We start from the raw sequence: 20,947 nt of genomic DNA, 5'->3' as shown, positions 1-20,947 counted from the left end.
TTCTGAACTCTACTCGGTAAAACTCGATCAAAGCTTGGCTAGTACAAGTTTGACTCGGGTTGGGAGTTCGGTTTGAGAACTTAACGAGGTCAAGTCGAGTTAATTTTAGGTCGGCTCCAAAAGTTCGCGAACATACCAAAATCGTGTGATTGGATAATATATTCAATTTATTTTATAAAAATATTTATCATGGTTATATCTCTATTTTAACATATCAAATATTATCAACGATTTGCCTAATATTTTACTATAAACCTTCGAATCTCAATTATTGAAAAACATTTTTTGGAAAAAAATAAAATAAAATTTAACAATTATATTCTAGTTGAAGTTAAGATTTAAATACTCAAGTTTTATAACAAGCTTATTTTCTTGACTTTTTCTATTTCAGATAAATTTGTGTTTTTTTTATCGCAAACACAAATCAAACAGATTAAACTTGTGCTCAACTCGACTCGACTCGACTCCACCCGACACGTTATCATGGAGAACTAGGGTGGTGCCCTTTAGGTCTCTTGCCTTCTAAAACCCTCACATACCCTTCTCCAGTTCTCCCAAAACCCTCTTACATCAAACCCCTAACCCTCGAATCAAAAATGTCAACAAAGGACACCACAACAGCACAAAAAATCCCCAAATACACCCAATCACAAACCCTAACTCCCCATAAACGCCCAATTTCATCTCTCAAATTCTCCTCCGATGGCCGCCTTCTCGCCACCGCATCCGCCGATAAATCCGCCGTCGTACACTCTCTCTCCGCCACCTCAACCACCGTCTCCAACACCTTTATCGGCCACGATCACGGTATCTCCGACGTTGCATTTTCTACTGATTCTCGTCTCCTCGCAACTGCTTCCGACGATAAAACCGTCAAATTGTGGGATGTATCCACGGGTCAAGCCGTTAAAACCCTAATTGGGCATACTAATTATGTGTTTGCGCTCAATTTTAACCCGCATTCGAATTTGCTCGTTTCTGGGTCGTTTGATGAGACTGTTAGGGTTTGGGATGTTAAGTCTGGGAAGTGTTTGAAGGTTTTACCTGCGCATTCGGATCCAGTTACTGCGGTTGATTTTAATCGAGACGGATCGATGATTGTTTCGAGTAGTTATGATGGGTTGTGTAGGATTTGGGATGCTTCTACTGGTCATTGTGTTAAGACTTTGATTGATGATGAAAATCCGCCTGTTTCTTTTGTTAGGTTTTCGCCGAATGGCAAGTTTCTTCTTGTTGGGACTCTGGATAATACTCTGGTATGATTTCGGTTTTCGCTTTGTTTTTGATGTTTTAGATTTAGGTTTATTTTGTTTGATTGTTGTGGGTGTAATGTTTTTTTTGGGGATTTTTATGTGCTTGTTTGTGAATGTGATTAGTGATTACTTAGGGTGGTGCGTTTTGTTGTGAACTGAGGTGCCCGATTTCGTGTTCTGTTAATGGTGCATTTGGAGCTACATCGAGAATGTCTGGCAGTTAATTGGTAGTACAGTTTTGGAGTCGGGATGTAAAGCTGGGGCTAGAACATAGATTGAAAAATTCTAGAGGGCGAATTAGCAATGTATTCTGTAGTAGAGTAATCTAGGAAAAAAAATCGATTTTAAGGTAAGTGGATTAGACTGAATCTAGTTGTGCAATAAGATATCCAATTTTGAGTTTCATCAAGGATGCATTTGGAGGCTTGGAGCTACGTGGATATGAGTAAATGGCTGTTTTACTAAAAAGTATTGCAATAGCCTAATATTGAAAAAGGGGTTTGAAATTTTTAATTTCAAGTTTGTATTTTCGTTGCTTTGTATGCCTGTTAGCCTCCTTTGGTCAGCCATTGACGGACGGTAGGAAGTGCCCCCCCCTCCTCTTTCCCTAAGGGAGGCGGTGGTGGAATTAGGTTTTAGGGGCGCACTACAAGCTTAGTTTAAAAAAGCGCGCCTTGGATGAGGCACTAGCCAAAACGCCTCGGTGCATTTTAGGTGCGCCTTTTAGACAAGGCTCACCTAACAAGGTTAACTAGTACGCAGTCTCCATATCTTTTAGACATGGGCACATGGCTCACCTTTTCTTTTCCCCATTATTCCTAACTTCACGACATATTAGCCTGGAAAACTCCTAAAAGGCTATGTCGGCATTGGAAATTACAAATTTGTTATCAAAAATAGGGCGCCTCACGTCCAAAAAGGCGCGCGCCTTTGCTTTGCACCTTAGCCCCTTAGCGCCTTGCCCATTTTCAAACTAAGACTGCAAGAGTGCAGTTGTACCAACGACTGATTTTAATCTTTGGTTATGGTTTCCTATGTGAGTCAGGGTTTTAAATAGCGGTATCGGTCGCGATCGCGGTAACGGAGTCGCGGGATCGTCCCCGACTCGGCCGTCGGGCTATGAATCGCTGTTATCGCGGTGATATTTATTTTACAAGCTTTTGTAGACATTTCATCATCTATTGACTATTTCATATAAAGTTAAGATTAATTCTACTAAGGATAATTAATTTGATCAATGTTATACAGTTTCTAAGAGCTTTTCATTAAAAAAAAAAATGGCCACTACAAGTTATAACTCGTTCACATCGGGTTCATCTCGGGCTGTATCGGGCCGAGTTGGCCGATACATGTTATAAATCGGTCGTCTCGGCCGATACTTTCCTGTTTTCAGTTTGCCCGATACATCTCGGGATATCTCGTATCGGCGGCCTCCGATGCCGATACATCTCGGGCGATACGGTACGTCTCGGCCGAGATTTAAAACCATGATGTGAGTTTAAAAATTTCTGATGTGGAAGCTTTCATCCTGGAGCATGATAAAGTGCTATGCGAGGTTTATATTTGGTTGGTAGTACAAAATAGAATGATGCTCGTGGGAAGTGACACTTTCATAGGATTGGCAACATGTAAAATTTGGTTATGTAGGTTTTTGTGAAGCAAAAGCAATGCTTGAGTGGCGTATCCGATATAGGAACCTACTTTAGGATTTGATTGTTATTGCAGAACGGAGGTTAATTGGGTGTTGAGCTACCGCGTAGTCTTGCGACGCGTTAGGTACTGATTATAGGAACTTACTTATGGGAAGTTTTCAGGCATGTGGAATGCAGGTGGGCAGGGGGTGGGTATTGCTATGAAAGGGTCTGGTATGTTAGGGGTAACACTTTTTTTTTTTGTGTGTATGTGTGTGGTTATGTCATCCTATATTGAGTATACACGTGTAATGTTGAAAGTTTGATCTTGGACTTGGAAGTTGGTACTTCGTGACTTGGTGTGATCTATGTGCGGTTTGCAAGTTTGAAGTATAGCAATTATTGTGTGAAAACCGAAACTTTGGTAGTCCATGTGACTTGGTATACAGGATTTAGGAGTACCACTTTTTTTGTGTGGGTATGTCATCCTATATTGAGTATACACGTGTAATGTTGAAAGTTTTGATCTTGGACTTGGAAGTTGGTACATCGTGATTTGAAGTGATCTATGTGCGGTTGCAAGTTTGAAAGTGTAGCAATTATTGTCTGAAAACCTAAACTTTGGTAGTGCACGTGATTTGGTATACGTGTTTTTGTAGATTTTGACGAAGCATATTGCTATGTTCGAGTGATATGTTTTTCAGAACATGTGATTGTAGCGGTATTTATTTGGCAAATGTATGATTGATTTTTAATAATGTGGTTGTATATCCGTGTTTCGGTGGGTGCTTTTATGTTCACTGTGATGCCAGACTTGAAATTTCTGAGACATTGAATCTCCCGCCTCCCACCCGAGACTGCAAAAAAATCTGTTGTACGAAAAAACTGCAGTTTATATGGGTACTTGTTGATGTTCTTGATGTCATAGTGGAAGTTTCCGCAACATTGAATCACCCACCTCCTACCCGTGACTAAATAAAACCTGTCATACAATGTTGTTGAAAACTATCATCTATCATCAGCATATCCTTAAAAATTGTTAAATATCATCTCATTCTCCATTTGTTTATGGGAAAGGGGTTTTAGGAAATATTGAATCCATCCCACCTGGTTTCATTTTTATAACTGGTTCGGATTCCTTAGCTGAACCTATCAGCATATGTAATATGGGACTGACATTCTGCCCTAATTGATTCCTTTATCTGAATGTTCCTTTGGCAGAGACTATGGAACTTTTCAACTGGCAAGTTTCTGAAGACGTACACAGGACATGTAAACTCAAAGTACTGCATCTCATCAGCATTCTCTATAACAAACGGCAAGTACATTGTCAGTGGTTCAGAGGACAATTGCGTCTACTTATGGGAACTTCAGTCAAGAAAAGTCGTTCAAAAGTTGGAAGGTCATACAGACACCGTCATATCAGTTGCTTGCCATCCTACCGAGAACATGATTGCTTCTGGTGCCCTCGGGAATGACAATACCGTGAGGATATGGACTCAAGATTAGTATGTACTGAAACAGTCTCGAACATTTTAGACTAGAATTATCCTTGATGAGAACAGTTGGGACTTCTTTGTCAAAAAAAAAAAAAAAAAAAAAAAAAAAAAAAAAAGAACAGTTGGGACTTGGGATAGGTGTTTCATATGATTGTCTCATGTCTGTGGCTTCGTATCGACTCTGCAATTGTCTGTAATTGGTAGGTTAGATTTCCCCAAACCTGGCATGGGTGTTGGTTTAACTTTCATGTGTAGAAACTTGGTATCCCGCATCTAATTCTGTATTTTCCCAATTACTCTTCGTTTGCTTTCGATTTTAAATGTGGGGATCCTTGTATGACCATGTAAAGGTTATGTGGAGTTGCATTAGAGTTATACTCCTAGAATGGCAAAAGAAAATCCATCAAGAAAATGATGTTGAATTTTACCCATTGAATCGAAGTTTGATATAACATGCGATTTATTTTTAATTAGCTAATGTTTAATAACCGAAAACGGCCATATCTAGATTGAGTAATACGGAGTATGTTTTACCATTAACTAGTTTTGTAACCCGTGAAAATCACGGGTTTGGCTTTTTTTTGTTGGTTTGTTTTCGCTGTATTGTTCGTGAAAGTGTTTTTCGCCTTTTTTCTGTACTTTCTTTTTGACTTGGAGATATTATAGTTAGAGGCGGCAACTATTGACATGATACGAAAACACGACACGAACCCGGCACGAACTTTGCGGGTTAGGTTAAGACTTTGTGACCCATTTAAGTAATTGGGTCGACATGGACACGACATGAAATATAAATGGGTCGGGTTACGGTTGAGCTCTTTTGACACAAACCCGACACGACTAACCCATTTATTTAAAAGTGTCATATTATATTTGGATTGAATCAATAATTCAAACAAACAACTTAAGAATATGCAATTTCATTCATCATTTTTGAGATAATAGGGCTATAAAGCTTAATTTAGTTTATTAGTTTATTGGGTTAAATGGGTTAAAAATGACCTGCTAAAAGATAAACGGGTTAAACAGGTCGGGTTGGGTTATGGAAAAATTAAATGGGTTAGGTTAGGGTTGATACAAATGACCCATTTATGTAATTGGGTCGGGTTAGGGTTAGGGTTAGGGTGGTGATGACCCGTTTAAAGTTGACACAAACACGAACACAATACGACCTGATCTGTTTGCCAGGTCTAATTATAGTTAGGGTATTTTGAAAATTTGTGATATGAGTCGAAACTACGTAATGAGGAATAACACCAAAACCCCTGAATCAACATGATAGTTTGATTTGTCTTAATACAACCCCTAAGTTAGTATTCCATTTTAATATTCGAGGATTGTAACCACTAAATCAAAGTTACTTAAGGGAAGAAAAATACTTGGTATATATGCCACTAAAAAAATATTTGGTATATGTGAAATAAAAGTAAAAAGAATAAAATATTAATTGTTTATACCTCGACATTTCACGTTTATATCCTTGGTAAGTACACTCTGAAATTAAACAAAAATAAATTAGAATCCAATTAAATAGAGTGTAAAAGACTAAATAAAAGTATGCAAATAAAAATTATAGGTGAATGAAAGTCCCGCCGCCTTTTGTGGTCTTATTTATAATCTTGAGTTATACGAGTTTTAATTGATATATCTCTTGAGTTCTCGGTTATAATTGATCTCCACAAACCCTCTTAGTGCTAATGATAAATGAGAGTTATTGAAATTAGACTTTAATGAATTACAAGGGGTTATAAGATGTAAATATTATTTTAATGAGTCAGTTTAACCAATTTTTATTTTTTGTCTATTTAGTTGCCAAGATCATTAACGATAGAGTACTGGAAAATTTAGTGCATATTTATCTTAGGGTTTTTATGGAAGTTCTAACATGATCACTTAGTCATTTATTTAACCAATTTTTATTATTTATCTTTATAGTTACCAAGATCATTATTCATCTAGTTATGAAAAATTTAGTGCATATTTATCATTCTTTGTCTTTTTAGTTACCAAGATTATTATTCATGGGATTATGAAAAATTTAGTTCATATTTATCTTAGAAAATTTATAAAGGTTCTTAAATGATCACTTAGCTAGAGTAAGATGATGTCACTTAACACTTAAATGCTCAAAATATCATTTCTATGTTATTGTATAGATAATATTGATAATAACAATAATAACAATAATTTGTGAATGAATGGACTATAAAAATATCATGTGAAATAAAATTAAATGGTTTAGGTAGCCTTGTGATTGTATATATAATAATAATATCGTACGAATTAATGGATTATAAGTCATTTGAAACAAAATTAAATGTTTTAGGTAGCCTTTGTTTAACTTTACCCTTTTAATTATAATTAATTAATAATAATATAATAATTTGTGGATTAATAGATTAAAAAAATCTCATGTGAAATTGGATGTAGTTGGGTGAAATGTAAATAATAAAGTACTCTTTTTATTTTCCTTTTTTTGCTCTTTATTTTGGCTTGATAATTAATAAAGAAATAAATTAATTAATTAAAATGTATAGAAAGTATATTGATTGCTTATCCTATGTAAATTTAAATTAATTATTAGTGACATGTGAAATAAAATTAATTGCTTTTGCCTAACCTTTTAAAAAATATTAAAATTAAATTGTTATGTATAGTTAATATTCTAAATTGCTGGATTTCTATTGTGAGTTTTCTTTTCTAATATTAAACGTTGATAATAATCTATACTAAGCTATTAGTTTCATTAGGTAATATTAAGATAAGATTCATCGGAACCATTAGTAATAATGCGCCGTTAAAATGAGATGTATTATAGGTTAGTGACACACATGTTCATAATTTTTTGTTAAGATGTGTAATTTTTTCCAAATAGAGAGTTTCATGAAATTCTTTTATTATTTTCACCAATAATATGTACATAATTCCATAAAAGTCGTGTGATGATATGTTAATCACATACGAAAGTCATATATTCTTTGAATTGCTTTATTACATGGAACTTTTATGTTTTTTCCAGCAAGATATTTTTTTTTTAAAAAAAAATGTTCAAGGTTAAGAAAATAGTGAAAACTCTACTTTAAAATAAGATCTCATTGTAATAGAAAGATGTGAATCCTTTTATATGATTTCTTACATTGATTATGTACGTGGAACTCTATGATAATACATAAACCAAAATATAGTCATTTAATTTTTATACCAAGCGTCCTACTACATATAAAACTTTAATATAATCTTTCGTTATAAACCATGACAAACTCTAATCTTGAAACATCTGCAACATTCTAGAGTTAACGCCTTAAGGCTACCGATTATTAGACTTCGATTTTGTTGATTGAATCCTGAAAAAGAGGTAGCAATAATTAATACTATAAAATAAAAAATAAAAAATGTAGCCTTGTCGAAATTAAAGCAAAAAGTATCTTTAAGATAGACCAAAGGTAATACACACAAAAAAAAGAGTAAAAAATACACGATAAACCAAAATATATTCATTTAATTGTTATACCAAGCGTCCTACTACATACGTATAAAACTTTGATATAATCCTCGGTTATAAACCATGACAAACTTTAATCTTGAAACATTTGCAACATTCTAGAGTTAAGTGTGATTATTAGACTTCGATTTTGTTGATTGAATCTTGAAAAAGAGGTAGCAATAATTAATACTATAAACTTATTAAACTGTTAAAACAAAAAATGTAGCCTTGTCGAAATTAAAGCAAAAATTATATTTTCTTATAATTAATGATAAATTAAACATTCGACTTCAACTTATCTAATGATGTGTAGTTGTGAACTTCTTTTATGGTAGGAGTTATATGAGATGTAGAAAAAATGTAAATATCAAACGCTAATACATGTAATGCCTTATAGAAAAAATATGTAAGCCAAGCAATACCTCATTCTGCCTACATTCATTTTCTATCTGCCCACTTCAAATGCAACATCGACGTACACATGATGCTAATCCAAAATTGATGAGATTCATGGGAACTTAAATGTATACCTTTGAGATCAAGTAGAGAAATTTTACACAGGCAAGCAAAGAATTTATTTCATACGGTAGTGTTGAAGCATGAAATTTGTGTTGGTTTAGTTTATATAAGGATGTATGCATTTAGTGATGGCTTTTGGAATACGAAGAGGTAAAATATTTATTAGTTGTTTAATGTTGGTTAGATGTATGTTTTTCAAACTTAGGTTATACAATATTTGACACCAAAGGTCATGAGATAGTCTATCTATAAATACACAAAAATAATTAATTAAAAGATAAGATTAAGAAGTCAATGCTGCTGGCATTTTTTATGTGAACGTGTCATTCCATAGTCAAACGTGGCATTTCGTTAATCAAAGGTGGCATTTCATGATCATACGTGGCTTTGTCTACGTGGACTTTATGAGTCATTTTAGTCTAGGCTTTTAATAGTATTTTATAGATTAATACTTATAAAAGAAAACTAGTCATTGCATTAATATAAGATTTTTACTTACTTTCATAGTTTCATTGTAGGCTTATGAGAAAGCTCCAAATAGGAAAATGAGTTTTTTTAAAATAATGCTCAAAAATAAAGTATTTGTCGTGTTGGGTGGGTTGAAATTATTTGTCAAAATCGTGTCTGCATAGGCTTGGATTTTCTAAACCTGGAGCACAGACTAAACACGCAATAATTGGCAATGGGTGTTTATAGTAAGTGAGAAAGATGGACTTACAAAAGCTTTTACAAAATGCAAGAAACCAAATACGTCAGTGGAATGGCAGGTCTCTAGATGCAAACACGCCACTCCTAGTGGCGTGTATTTCCAGCAAATAATGACAGAGAACTCTTATAAAATGTACAACCCAAACACGCCATTGGGAGTGGCGTTAGCACAAAACGCCCACCATTGGCAATGACGTGTTTAGTCTGTGTTCCAGGTTTAGAAAACTAAAGTCTGCGTGGACAACATTTTAACAAATACTTTCAAAACAAAATAAAACCACAAATATTTTATTTTTGAACATTATTTTAAACAATTGTTCCTATTTCTTACAATAACTACGTGTATGAAATAAATAAATAAATAAATTAATTAAAAATGGAGATTTGGAGAAAATAAACACTACCCAGAAGAACATCAACTCATTAACCCTCAACTTCTCACTTCTCGATCCATTTTTCCGCTACTTCGCAAGGTTTGTACTCCATTTAATTCCTCAATTAATTTCACAAATTAGTAACTAATCTATTTGTTTATTTTGATTTGTTCTATATTGATGATTCAATTGATGTAATAATTGCTAGGGTTTTCAATTTCTTATAATTATTCAACGTAGTGAATTAATCCCCTTTTACTTAGGGTTTGTAATCTAATTCGCATTATTTGTTGCTGTTTGAATTATCCTAGGGTTAGTCTTAATCAAAACATTGCATTTTAGAGAAGATTATTATAATGATTCGTTTTCATAATGTTATATTGATTATTTATCTGAAAAAAAATTAAATCTTTGATGAATTTCTGGTTAGCAGACTGTTAATTTGTGATTGTGATTGTGTCGGTATCGGTGTCGGTTTGAGTTCAATTTGATCTGGATTTTCTGTAAATTCCTTTTGTTTGATTCAGTTTGTATCTGCATTTTTTTAGCTAGAAGTTTCCAATGGCTACCAGAGCGTTTTCGATTATTCGCAAGAGTTCCCTTGTTGAATCCCTAACTCAGGCGAGCTTCTGTTCGCCTAGTTACACGAGTATTAAGCATAGCATATCACCAATTGCTTCTCATTATGCTTTGGGGAAAGAGTTTACTAAGCCAGGGGCGTTTCTCGGGTCTGGGAGTTTGACTAGCAGTCCGGGTTTGGGGTCGATTGTTGCGCAGCCACATTGTCAAGCTTCTTTGGGAAGTTCTTGGATATCCCAATCTGCTCGCTCATATTCGACTTCAGGGATGTACCCGAATATAAGGCTTAGATTCCAGAAACAGAGAAGAAATAGGGGACCGATAAAGGGAACAGTAATTAATCATATTTCGTTTGGCAAATATGGTCTTGAAGCATCGGAATCAGCCTGGATCACGACTAAGCAAATTACAGCAGGGCAGCTAGCAATCAAAAGAAACATGAAAGGCGGGAAAATTTTCTTAAGGGTATTTCCACATAAGCCGATTTCACTGAAACCTGCTGAAACTCGTATGGGAAGAGGGAAAGGAGCTGTTGCATTTTGGGTAGCTCGTGTGAAAGCTGGCCGTATACTGTTTGAAATAGATGGCGTGCCGGAAAGTGTAGCACGAAGGGCTATAACAGTAGCAGCATCGAAATTGCCTATCAAGACCAAATTTGTCAAATCATTGGGATAAGAACTAGCTTTTTTTGTGTTTCCAATTGTCGCAGTTTGGATGAACATTGACTTGTTTTTGGAGCGAGCTCGAATGCCAAGACCTTGGTTCACATATGTTTTTGTTGCATTGAGATAATAGCATAGTCTCTAAGATATCTTTGTTTTAGAGTAAGCAAACCTGTTTGAAAGATTTGTGTCCGCATTCTTATTTGATCTGTGCTGTCGTTTTTATCAGTTTCCGGTAGTTCTATGACATGAAGATGGAATCAGTTGGTAGTGGGCCTGGACCGACTCTAACTGGCTAGTCCGGGTCGGTCCAGATCACTTTTTGAACATTATAGAGGAAATGACTATATACTCCTGATGTTTCATGACATTCTATAATAACCTGATACATGCATTGCAAGTCTGTAACTAATAACTGTTTCTTGACAAATCAGCTAGCGTAAAACATGTACAATGCTGTGACCTGAAGATGTAACCAACTGGTAGTGGACCTGGACCAACTCCAACCGGCTCGTCTGGGTCGGTCTAGATCACTTTTTGAACATTGTAGAGGAAAATGACTATATACTTCAGATGTTTCATGACCTCCTATAATAACGTGATATATTATAGTGTAACTCTAATTGTTTCTTGACAAATCAACTAGCGTAAAATATGTACAATGCTATGACCCGAAGATGTAACCAACTGGTAGTGGACCTGGACCGACTCGAATCAGCTCGCCCGGATCAATACAGGCTACTTTTGAACATTATTGATGAAAATGATTATAATCTCCAGGTGTTCAGAACATTTTATAATAGCGTGACACATCCACTCTAACTAATACTCCGTAATTGTTTTTTTTGGCACATCAACTAGTTTAGATTTTAGAACATGTACAATGTAGTCAATGTTGTGTGGGAGAGAGAGCTTTTAACACTGTATCTGCTAGTGCTTATTCATTGTCTTTTACGATTGCCTGTTTTTAGAGAGAATTTTCCAAAATTTATCATTTCTTTTTACAAAAAAAATAATTATAAATCACTTCCAAACTCATATTTTCATTGTTACCGTCATTTACTTAATCAATTATTACATAATTTATTTTAACAATTTATAACGATTAATTAATAAAATATAAAGTTTTGTTTACTAAAGTAGCATAGGAATCAATATTACTCGATCTTTTCCTTTAAATACAAATCAGCATACTATTTTCATTTTAATGGACAATTAATCTCATGTAAATTATCTCGCAGTTTGACTAGTAATCTAAGTCAAGGTATACACCTATAACATAAACCATCGTAATTAATAGGAATATTCAATTCAATATATGCGTATTTAATTCACTTTACACAATAATTTTGTTCAACAACAAACGAAAAAGAAAATTCAAATCCAACATTGCAACTTGCAAGCAAACCTAACAAAATAAAACCAGCGAGTTACCGATAAAACATCGAAAGTATGGCCCCGAGGTTAACCAGTACCTCGAACGTAATCCACATGTTTATTGTTGCACACTAACCATTAGCCTTAAGTACTTTAATAATAACAAACTCAAAAATAACTAGAATATGAATATCCCAACTTCATTACTCGAGTTTTTCCAAACCTTGCAAACCCTACTACTCGTACCTAAAGTGATCCTCCTTCTTGAAATGACCGCTCTTTACCCGACCTAACTGACCCGACCTGATTAACCCATTTGTTGGATCTACTCTTCTTGGGCCCAACATCATCCAATAATTTGACCCAAAAAAATCATCAAAATATTTGACCCAATATTTGACTAACACACAAACCTCACTTTCTGACTTTTCTCTAACTTCCCCAAGAACATCCCACTATTATTTTTCTTCCAGACAATTATCGGCTTCCGAGCTCAAAGATCTACGCATTTTAGGTAATTTTTTCTGATTATCAATATTTTCTCGAATTATAGTCTTATCGTTTTAATGATGATATGCAAGTAGTAATAATCTGGAAAAATGTTGATTTTTCGGTGAAATGTTAATGTAATTGTTCCTAATTTGTTTCGCAATTATTGTTGTGATATTTCTTTAATCGCCATTTTTATTGATTTGATTTTGTGTGGTTCAATTTTCGTTTTAGTTTTGATCGTATGTTGTTTATGCTGATGTGAGTGAATTTTTTTTGTGTAATTACTGGAATATTGGTTAGTGAAATCAATTGTTACAGATTATATCCCTAATTTAATTCCTAGTGTATCCGGTAATATTTCCGGACCGGATTTTTGAGTTACTATTTGTCAATATTTTCGCCATTGATTCCAGTTTTTGTATGCTGTTGTAGTGGACTAATTTAGTTCTGTCAGCTTATAAGTCATCTAGATAGTGTATAATTCGGTGGAATTATACTGTAGTGAATAATTCGGCGGAATTTGTTTAATTTGCTAATGTACAAGTTTTTGAGAAATAATCGCGTTCTTGGATTGACCTTGTGATATGTGATATTTAAGAGTGAATTTGACATTATTTGGCCAACTAGTTGGTTCATCATTATGGTTATATGTGTTCCATTGAGTGTATGGGCACATTTTAGGGTTTTGCGTGCCGAACTCACGTTGGAAGGCCCATGGCAGATGATGTTGTAAAATTGTTTTATGCACTTTCCCCTCTCCTAACAGCCTCACATCACCTATCTTATCAATAGTTAGTGTCATGAAAGACGGTCTCATAGACCTATTAACCTTCTAAAAAGTGATTTTACGGTAAATACCCATAATATGGGTTTGTATCATGGGCATGGCTATTTATCATGAGCCTGTATCAGTTAATAATTTGTGTTTTACCTATTGTTATGGTATTCACCACCCTCACATCGTTATTCTTGTGTCAATTACTTGGCTAGGTTAGTTGCTATGTTAGTGAGATGACTTCTACCCATTTTTGATTTTTGCTTCAGGAGTTATTGCAGCTGTTTACGTTCCTGATTGAAGTTCTATGGATGTCTACATAATAGTGACTTTGCACTAGAATTAGTTTTAGTTTCAACTAGACGTTGTTCATGGCTACTCGAACAATATTGCGGAGGAGGGGAGCTGTTGTCAATGCATTGAGCCAGCCTAGCATCTCTTATCGTTATTTCTCAAGCTTTGAACTTGGACCGTCAACTTCTGCTCCTAGTTCTGGGAATTCAAATTGGTCCGCGGCTCTTCCGTCTCTTGATTCTGATTCTAGGAGAGAAAGGGATTCATCATTGGTAACTAAAGATAAGTTACAGCTTCTTACTTCTGCGGGGCTCCTACGGAAAGACTTTGGTGGAAGTCCAGCCTTCAGATCCGTTAATGGACGCCTATACTACGGATCGTCTCTGGGAGCCACGTGGATAACACAGGCACTGCGCCATTCATCGACAGCAGCAGGTCAACCTGAGTATCGAAGTAGTAATGACAAAAATGAAGAAAATGTAGCCTCTCAGAAGAAGGAAGCGTCACCCGAAGAATGTGATCAAGCTGTTGAAGGTCTCAGTTCAGCTAAAGCTAAAGCCAAAGCTAAGCAGTTGCAGGAATCTCAAAAGACTGAAAGAGCTATACTTAGAAAATTATGGGCGAAAATTTTAGGTATTGGGCCTGCCTTGAGAGTTGTGGCATCAATGAGCAGGTACATCCTTAGCGGCTGGAAATCCAATTCTCTCTCGATACGTTCCTCAGTAAATCCGATCCGGACCAAGAAACATTGGTTTTGGATCCTGTTTGAAAATGTTTACACCGCTATCCATGGATCCGCCCCTTATTTCCTTGACCTTTTATTTGACTGGTAATTTTGTTAATTTTCATAAAGCTGACCTGTTTTCTAATTACAATAGAGAGGACTGGGCTAACAAGCTTCACCACTGGAAGGATCATATCAAATCTGGTGCTCAGCATTATTGGTTGGGTACAAAGCTACTCTGGGCTGATGTTAGGATTAGCTCAAGACTTTTAGTGAAGCTTGCTGGTGGAAGGAGTCTATCAAGGAGGGAGAGGCAGCAACTGACCCGCACTACAGCTGATATTTTCAGGCTTGTGCCTGTTGCAGTGTTTATCATAGTTCCATTCATGGAGTTCTTGTTGCCTGTATTTCTGAAGCTATTTCCTAACATGTTGCCATCAACATTCCAGGACAAGATGAAGGAGCAGGTAATGATAATGATAATGATGTTATTTGATTTGTATGTTTGTGGGTTTAGTCTTGAAACAGCTTCCTGTTAAAGATTATTTACTGCCATGAATGAGTGCTTGTACAATATAGAACTGTTTAAAAGTTATAAAAATATATTGCTTATAAGTTACAATCACTCATTTTTATAGTTTTGGTATTTGTAAAGATATGACGAATTGATGATGAACAAAGGTTTATTCCACTGTTTTAATTATTTGTACCACATTATGCACTCGTAAGGCCTTAAATGCTTTGTTCTGTTCTTAAATATTTTGTTAGGAGCAACTGAAGCGCAGGCTAAATGCTAGAATAGAATATGCCAAGTTTCTTCAGGAGACGGTGAAAGAGATGGCCAAAGAAGTGCAAAGCTCACGTAGTGGTGAAATTAAGCAAACTGCAGAGGATCTTGATGAATTCATGAATAAAGTAAGGGATCATTGTCTATATATCTTCCGGCACTACCTGCTTTTGGTCATGTTGCGTTTTACTAACCAAACTACAATGATAAACAGGTTAGGAGGGGTGAAGACGTGTCCAATGAAGAAATTTTGTCTTTTGCTAAGTTATTCAATGATGAATTGACTCTGGATAACATTAGCAGGTTAGTGGATACATCATTTTGACGTGATTGTTCTCTTGTTTTTTTTTTGACAAGCTAGTTTTTTTTATTGAAATTTGATGATATAACAATTCATGAATAAAGTAAGTGGCCATTTCTTGTTATGTTTACGATAATTAATAACTTTGGACTATATCTCATGCAGGCCCCGGATAATTAGCATGTGCAAATACATGGGTATCACGCCTTTTGGAACAGATGCATACTTGCGTTTTATGCTTCGTAACAAGCTGCGGAAGTAAGTGGTCAATATATTACCAAATTTTTTCTGTGAATATCCTACATAATTGCTCAAGACTTAACCTTTTAGTTAATAACCATTCACACATCAGTATATCACATTAAAATTAACTTTAAAATGTCCTATTTTCCCACAACTCTCTTCATCCTTTGCATTAATTTTCTAAGTACTCTTGAAAGACCCAACAAATATGACCATTAAAAATATCGTGGAGGCCCAACACATGTTAGCCTGTTAGCCACCTTAGTTTGGACCCTCGGCGATCTCACCAAAGTACACTTTTTTAAGCCCGTGTCCTAAGAACTCCAAAGTGAAGCGTGTTTGCCAGAAGTAGTCTAAGGATGTGCAACTTCTTGGGCAAATTTCCAAGGGCGTGTATGAGTGAAGACAAATTGTTTCTGGATGACATGAGAGGATAAGATGTTACAAATGGTATCGCAGCGACCCTCTGATCATGTGTTAGTCGTGGAATGCCAGGTCATCCGCCTAGACGTGGCTAGGGAGGACTTTGGGGCTTGTAATACCCCAAATTTACGAGGAACTTGGTTAAGGTTTTAAAAGCTTAATGGGATTGGTAGGACCACCCATACTAACAAAGTGCACTATCTTTTTTGAAAGCCCGTTTGCTAAGACCTCTACAGTTAAGTGTGCTTGTTGGGTTTTGGGGAATTGTGAGATAGCTAAGGGCGTGATTAAAAAGATTGCTCTTCTTCTTATTCTTTCCTTGTATAAATGTAGCGAAGGTGGTATGGTGTCTGGTATGGTGTTGATCTGTCTCTAAATGAAGGTATCAATTTCTCAAACTCTAATTATCTTATCTTGGAAGGATCAAAGAGGATGACAAGATGATTCAAGCTGAGGGTGTTGAGTCACTTTCAGAGGAAGAGCTTCGTCAAGCCTGTAGAGATAGAGGCTTGCTGGGTTTACTTTCCGTTGAAGAAATGCGTCAACAGGTTTGCTAGATCTCCTTTACTATTCGCCAGATTTCTTTCTGACAGAAGCTTGGGTAAGATGGTCTTACACTCCTAGTTTGGACGGGGTAAAAATTCAAGGCTTGAGTTGAGCTGGTCAAGTTTTAAATTTAACATCAAAATCTTGAAAGCTCAAATCGTCTTACGTCTTACACAAAACTTGTTCCTTTCCGCTATACAGGGTTGTGTAATGTCATGATATTGTGACTTGAGCACTAATTTTTTTTCATCTAATCAGATGTGACATCACTTTGAAATTGAATCCACATATATCAATGTTGTACTGATGTTTAAGAATTGTTAAATACGTTTGTTGGTAATTTGTTCATTTTGGTCAATTCTTATGAGCTATCTAGTTCAGTATTTTTTTTTTTTTTTTAAAAATATTTAATCATTCAAGATCTCATATATACAGCTGCGTGATTGGTTGGACTTATCTCTGAATCACTCTGTTCCATCATCTCTTCTAATTCTTTCCAGGTGAGAGGAGTGCTTTGGTTTTCAATCTTGCATTTGGCTATTTCCTGATTTTATGACTATCTCATGATTTCCGTTTCTTCTCATTAAGATCCTTCAATGTGTCTGGAAAAATCCACCGCGAGGAAGCTGTTGAATTTGCAATCTCCTCTTTGCCAGATGAAGTTGTTGATACTATTGGAGCCACATCATTGTCATCAGAAGATACTGTTTCTGAACGAAGGAGGAAGTTGGAATTCCTTGAAATGCAAGAAGAATTGATTAAGGTTGTTGTCCCTTCATATCCTTTATGACCTCCGAGTCTATACTCCTATACTCTCTCTAATCTTCAGTAGGCCCAGCCACCCATTCCACTTGTTTGACTGACACTAGCGTATTAAGTCTGTATTTTTCATGTGTCCTTTGGTTATACGTTTTGTCTTCTAAAATGCGTTCTTTCTAGATAGAAGTCATGTTGAGGTTTTCTTACATGATGTTGTAGGAGGAAGAGAAAAGAAAGGCAGGAGAAGAGAAGGCAAAATTAAAAGAGTCTACTGCTGGTCAAATAGATGTGGCTTTGGATAAAATGGCAGATCAAACTCCGGCAGAGGCAGAAGAACATGCAAAGGATGCATTGCTAGATACTGACGACCAACTTAATGAGCTCAGCCGTGCATTGGCTGTTCTAGCTTCAGCATCTGTAAGGCGGATATTATGATGTTATATATCTAGTGTGAATATGCATATTTATTTATTAATCACAGTCGTGACTGGCATTTATTTTGTTTACTCTAGTCAGTTAGCAGGGAGCGGGAGGAGTTCCTGAGGCTTGTAAATAAGGAGGTTAGTAGATCTTTTCTCATATTAACTGAGCCATTGTCACACGATTAACACCCATGTTAGTGTTCAAATACTTTAAACAGTGCTGAGAGGATCAATGCTTTATGTGATTTACTCTGTTTTCAGGTAGAGTTATACAATAGCATGGTGGACAGAAAAGAAGGAGAGGTAGAAGCTGAAAAGGCCTACAGAGCTGCTTATGAAGGCACCGAGGAAGATTCAGATACAACTGCAGTTTCTTCAGCCCTTATAGATAGGGTAATGTGGAATCTTTGCACCTTCGGTCATTGATCCTGTTTATATTCAAGTTGCTCTTCTTAACTGAACATAGTAAGATTCTTAAGCCTGTAAAATGTATTGACTGGCCTATCTGGTTTAATTCAGGTGGATGCTATGCTTCAAAAGCTTGAAAAAGAAATCGATGATGTTGATGCTAAAATTGGTGATCGTTGGCGATTACTAGACAGGTAACAGTTGTTTTCTGTATGTTTATTTAAAAATACTGAGGTCACTGGGTGATGCATGATTGTTATGGTTTCAGCCTTCATGCATGTTAGTTTACTCAGTAGTCAGTTGTATGTATAATGTACGACTGACCCATGGCCTGTTGTAAGAGTGAAGACTACTTGAAGTTGTAAGGGGTAGTATTTGGAGGAACTTAGGAACTTGGCTGTTACCTGTAAATTATGTTAAGAAATTATACTGTTGATTAGGTTACGAATGCGGCGAAGCCACGAAAAGAGTGTAGAGACCCTAACGACTTAACTTAAAATAAAATCCTTAATAATCACTACACAAATGACCTAACGATAACCACCGACCTCAATCCGAGCTAACATGTATCTGAAATAATCCTATCTGAACGCCCGTTATAATCCTTAGCATCATGGCACCTTTGACGGATTATTGTTTATGTGTCGTGTACTCATGTGGGTCATGGAACCTGTGCATAATCTGCAGTTGAATCTGGCTGCACGTTCTCTCTAATTTGTTTCTATGATTATAATTAAAATCTTGAATGTTCTTCAATTGTTGTTGGGCCACAGTCTGGATAAGTAAACATATTAGCAGGTGTAGATTGCCGGTTCTTCTACATAATGGGAGTCATAATATGTGTGACGTGCTATTCATGATTTACATGTTATGATAGGGACTATGATGGGAAGGTAACTCCGGAAGAAGTAGCTTCAGCAGCTGCATACCTCAAAGACACGCTGCACAAAGATGGTATCCAGGAGCTTATCAGCCGGCTTTCGAAAGACAGAGGTTTGTGCCTTCATTCATCCATTCCCCAGTTTCCCTTCCCCACTAACAACACTTCTACCCCATGCCATCAAACTTTGTTACTTGTTCGGGTGTGTGTAGAGCGTAGACTCATTTCAAATACTTTGTAGTCTTAGGATCGGGTCCGGTCATTTCAGGTATATGTCAGTTCAAGATGGGTCATGCAGGTCTTCGTCAGCCCGTCGGGTCGTGATGTGTCATGTTTTAAGGGTTTATGTCATCTAATCTAAAGATAAAACAGGCCTAGTTTTGAATTGGTCATTTCAGATACAGGCATCATTTGATTAGCAAAAAAGTCTTGGTCAACCACTAGTCGGACTGGATCATTTTTGAGTAATTCTGGTTGGGTGCAGTTTGTGTTAGTTGGTCAGTTCATTCTGATTTCTGGGTGGATCAGTTACTAGATCTAGTCGGATATATACAACCTAACTGTGTCGAAAACAGAGAGAATATTTCTATATGACCCACAATGAAATTACTTGAAGAACCCAAAATCTTACCCCACCCCACACGGCATACCCACCTGACGAGTCAAACTCATGACTATTTCCACTAGCAATAGCATTCATTTCAGATTCTCCACTGGTGAAAAAAAGATCATCATCTTCTTGATTTATTACTCGAGTATAATTTTGTTACACTAATCTCATTCTTGTCCAATCTTGCTGATAATGTGAAACTAATCTGACCAGATGGAAAAATACTAGTTGAAGACATTGTTAAGCTAGCCAGTCAGAGGGATGACGACGATGAGGCATCTAAGTGAGACAGATTAATAGATTCATTCACCTTCAACATTTCTTGACTTCATTGATTCGGTTGATATTTCAAAAAGTGCTTAATACTGTCTGGAATTTTGTCAAGGATGTCCAGATTAGTGGATGTGTTGCCTTGATTTTTGCTCTAGGGCAACTCATACTCTTACCACCACAATCCGAATTTGTAATACGTAGTAAAGAGTAGCGACTCCTTTCAAGTCGCAACTACTTTCGATAAAGATAGGGAGAAAGGAAAGGGTATAAATATGAGCATTTGAGTTTGAACTTGGTCGCATACGCACGGTGAAGTACATCTAGAAGCAGTGCTATGTTTTTTTTTTTTTTTTTGAAATAATGTTGATCGCTCTTTACTGTGATATATAAAAGGCAAACTTGATTAAGATAAGAAATTCATAGTAGTTTTGTAACATGTGTGTCTGTTTTAAAGTATCCAAGATTTGGGCAATTGCCATGAGCCTCTAATTTATCCAACATTGATTATAAAATTTGGCAACGCCTCTGGTTTAATTTGTGGAAGAGGACTATCTACCTTTTTCCTCCCACCTTTTTTTTTCACCTTTTCCCTTTACTCTTTTATAATCGGTTAAATTAAGATATATTGTGTGGGGTTGGATGACAAGTGGATGAAGCAAAATATATTATATTTTAACGTCGAAGGTAGAAAGGAAAAAGTAGATAGCAATTCTCTTTGTGGAGATGTCTTTGAAAATTGTTCATAGCGGTTTATTTGGACACAGATAAAGATTTAGGAGTCGTTTGGTTACCCTTTTTGTAACACAAGAATTGTAAGTTATGTACGGAGTAATTTGCAACACAACTTTGAATTTGCAAAATGAGTGGGCTTTTTGCGTTAGTTAAAGCATAACGATGGATATTTAACTATAATTCCTAACCAAA

The 20,947-nt window shown here is 36.0% G+C and overlaps 2 protein-coding genes and 1 long non-coding RNA gene across 5 annotated transcripts; all 3 read left to right on the top strand.

The window, feature by feature from the left end:
• The first annotated feature begins 491 nt into the window (after positions 1-491).
• On the top strand, positions 492-4,676 carry LOC141657752 (COMPASS-like H3K4 histone methylase component WDR5A). Of its 2 annotated transcripts, XR_012548852.1 has the most exons (3): positions 492-1,256; positions 4,106-4,448; positions 4,506-4,676. XR_012548852.1 is itself a non-coding variant. In XM_074465086.1 (2 exons), exons 1-2 carry the CDS (start codon positions 597-599, stop codon positions 4,391-4,393), a joined length of 948 nt encoding a protein of 315 aa, XP_074321187.1. In that variant the 5' UTR covers positions 514-596; the 3' UTR covers positions 4,394-4,485. The 2 variants fall into 2 exon arrangements, 1 of the variants encoding a protein (XP_074321187.1); XM_074465086.1 differs by lacking the exon at positions 4,506-4,676 and having other exon boundaries at positions 514-1,256; positions 4,106-4,485.
• Positions 4,677-9,448: 4,772 nt separating this feature from the next.
• Positions 9,449-10,937, top strand: LOC141657751 (uncharacterized). The gene is made up of 2 exons (XR_012548851.1): positions 9,449-9,567; positions 10,017-10,937. It is a non-coding gene; the product is annotated as an uncharacterized LOC141657751 (long non-coding RNA).
• A 1,494-nt stretch (positions 10,938-12,431) lies between these two features.
• LOC141657747 (uncharacterized) lies at positions 12,432-20,454 on the top strand. 2 transcript variants are annotated; one of them, XM_074465082.1, is made up of 15 exons: positions 12,432-12,600; positions 13,623-14,320; positions 14,526-14,838; positions 15,140-15,286; positions 15,373-15,461; positions 15,625-15,717; positions 16,547-16,673; positions 17,107-17,171; positions 17,260-17,434; positions 17,650-17,847; positions 17,943-17,990; positions 18,114-18,245; positions 18,372-18,454; positions 19,138-19,253; positions 19,964-20,454. In XM_074465082.1, the coding sequence occupies exons 2-15, from the start codon at positions 13,725-13,727 to the stop codon at positions 20,035-20,037; spliced, it is 2,256 nt and encodes a 751-aa protein (XP_074321183.1). In that variant the 5' UTR covers positions 12,432-12,600; positions 13,623-13,724; the 3' UTR covers positions 20,038-20,454. The 2 variants fall into 2 exon arrangements, with proteins under 2 accessions (XP_074321183.1, XP_074321184.1); XM_074465083.1 differs by having other exon boundaries at positions 12,435-12,600; positions 13,635-14,320.
• Positions 20,455-20,947: the final 493 nt, after the last annotated feature.

The sequence above is a fragment of the Silene latifolia genome, chromosome 5, assembly GCF_048544455.1.
Source record: "Silene latifolia isolate original U9 population chromosome 5, ASM4854445v1, whole genome shotgun sequence".
NCBI lineage: Eukaryota > Viridiplantae > Streptophyta > Magnoliopsida > Caryophyllales > Caryophyllaceae > Silene > Silene latifolia.
Note: the sequence above shows the minus strand (reverse complement) of the source record. Positions and strands in the feature narration are given on the sequence as shown.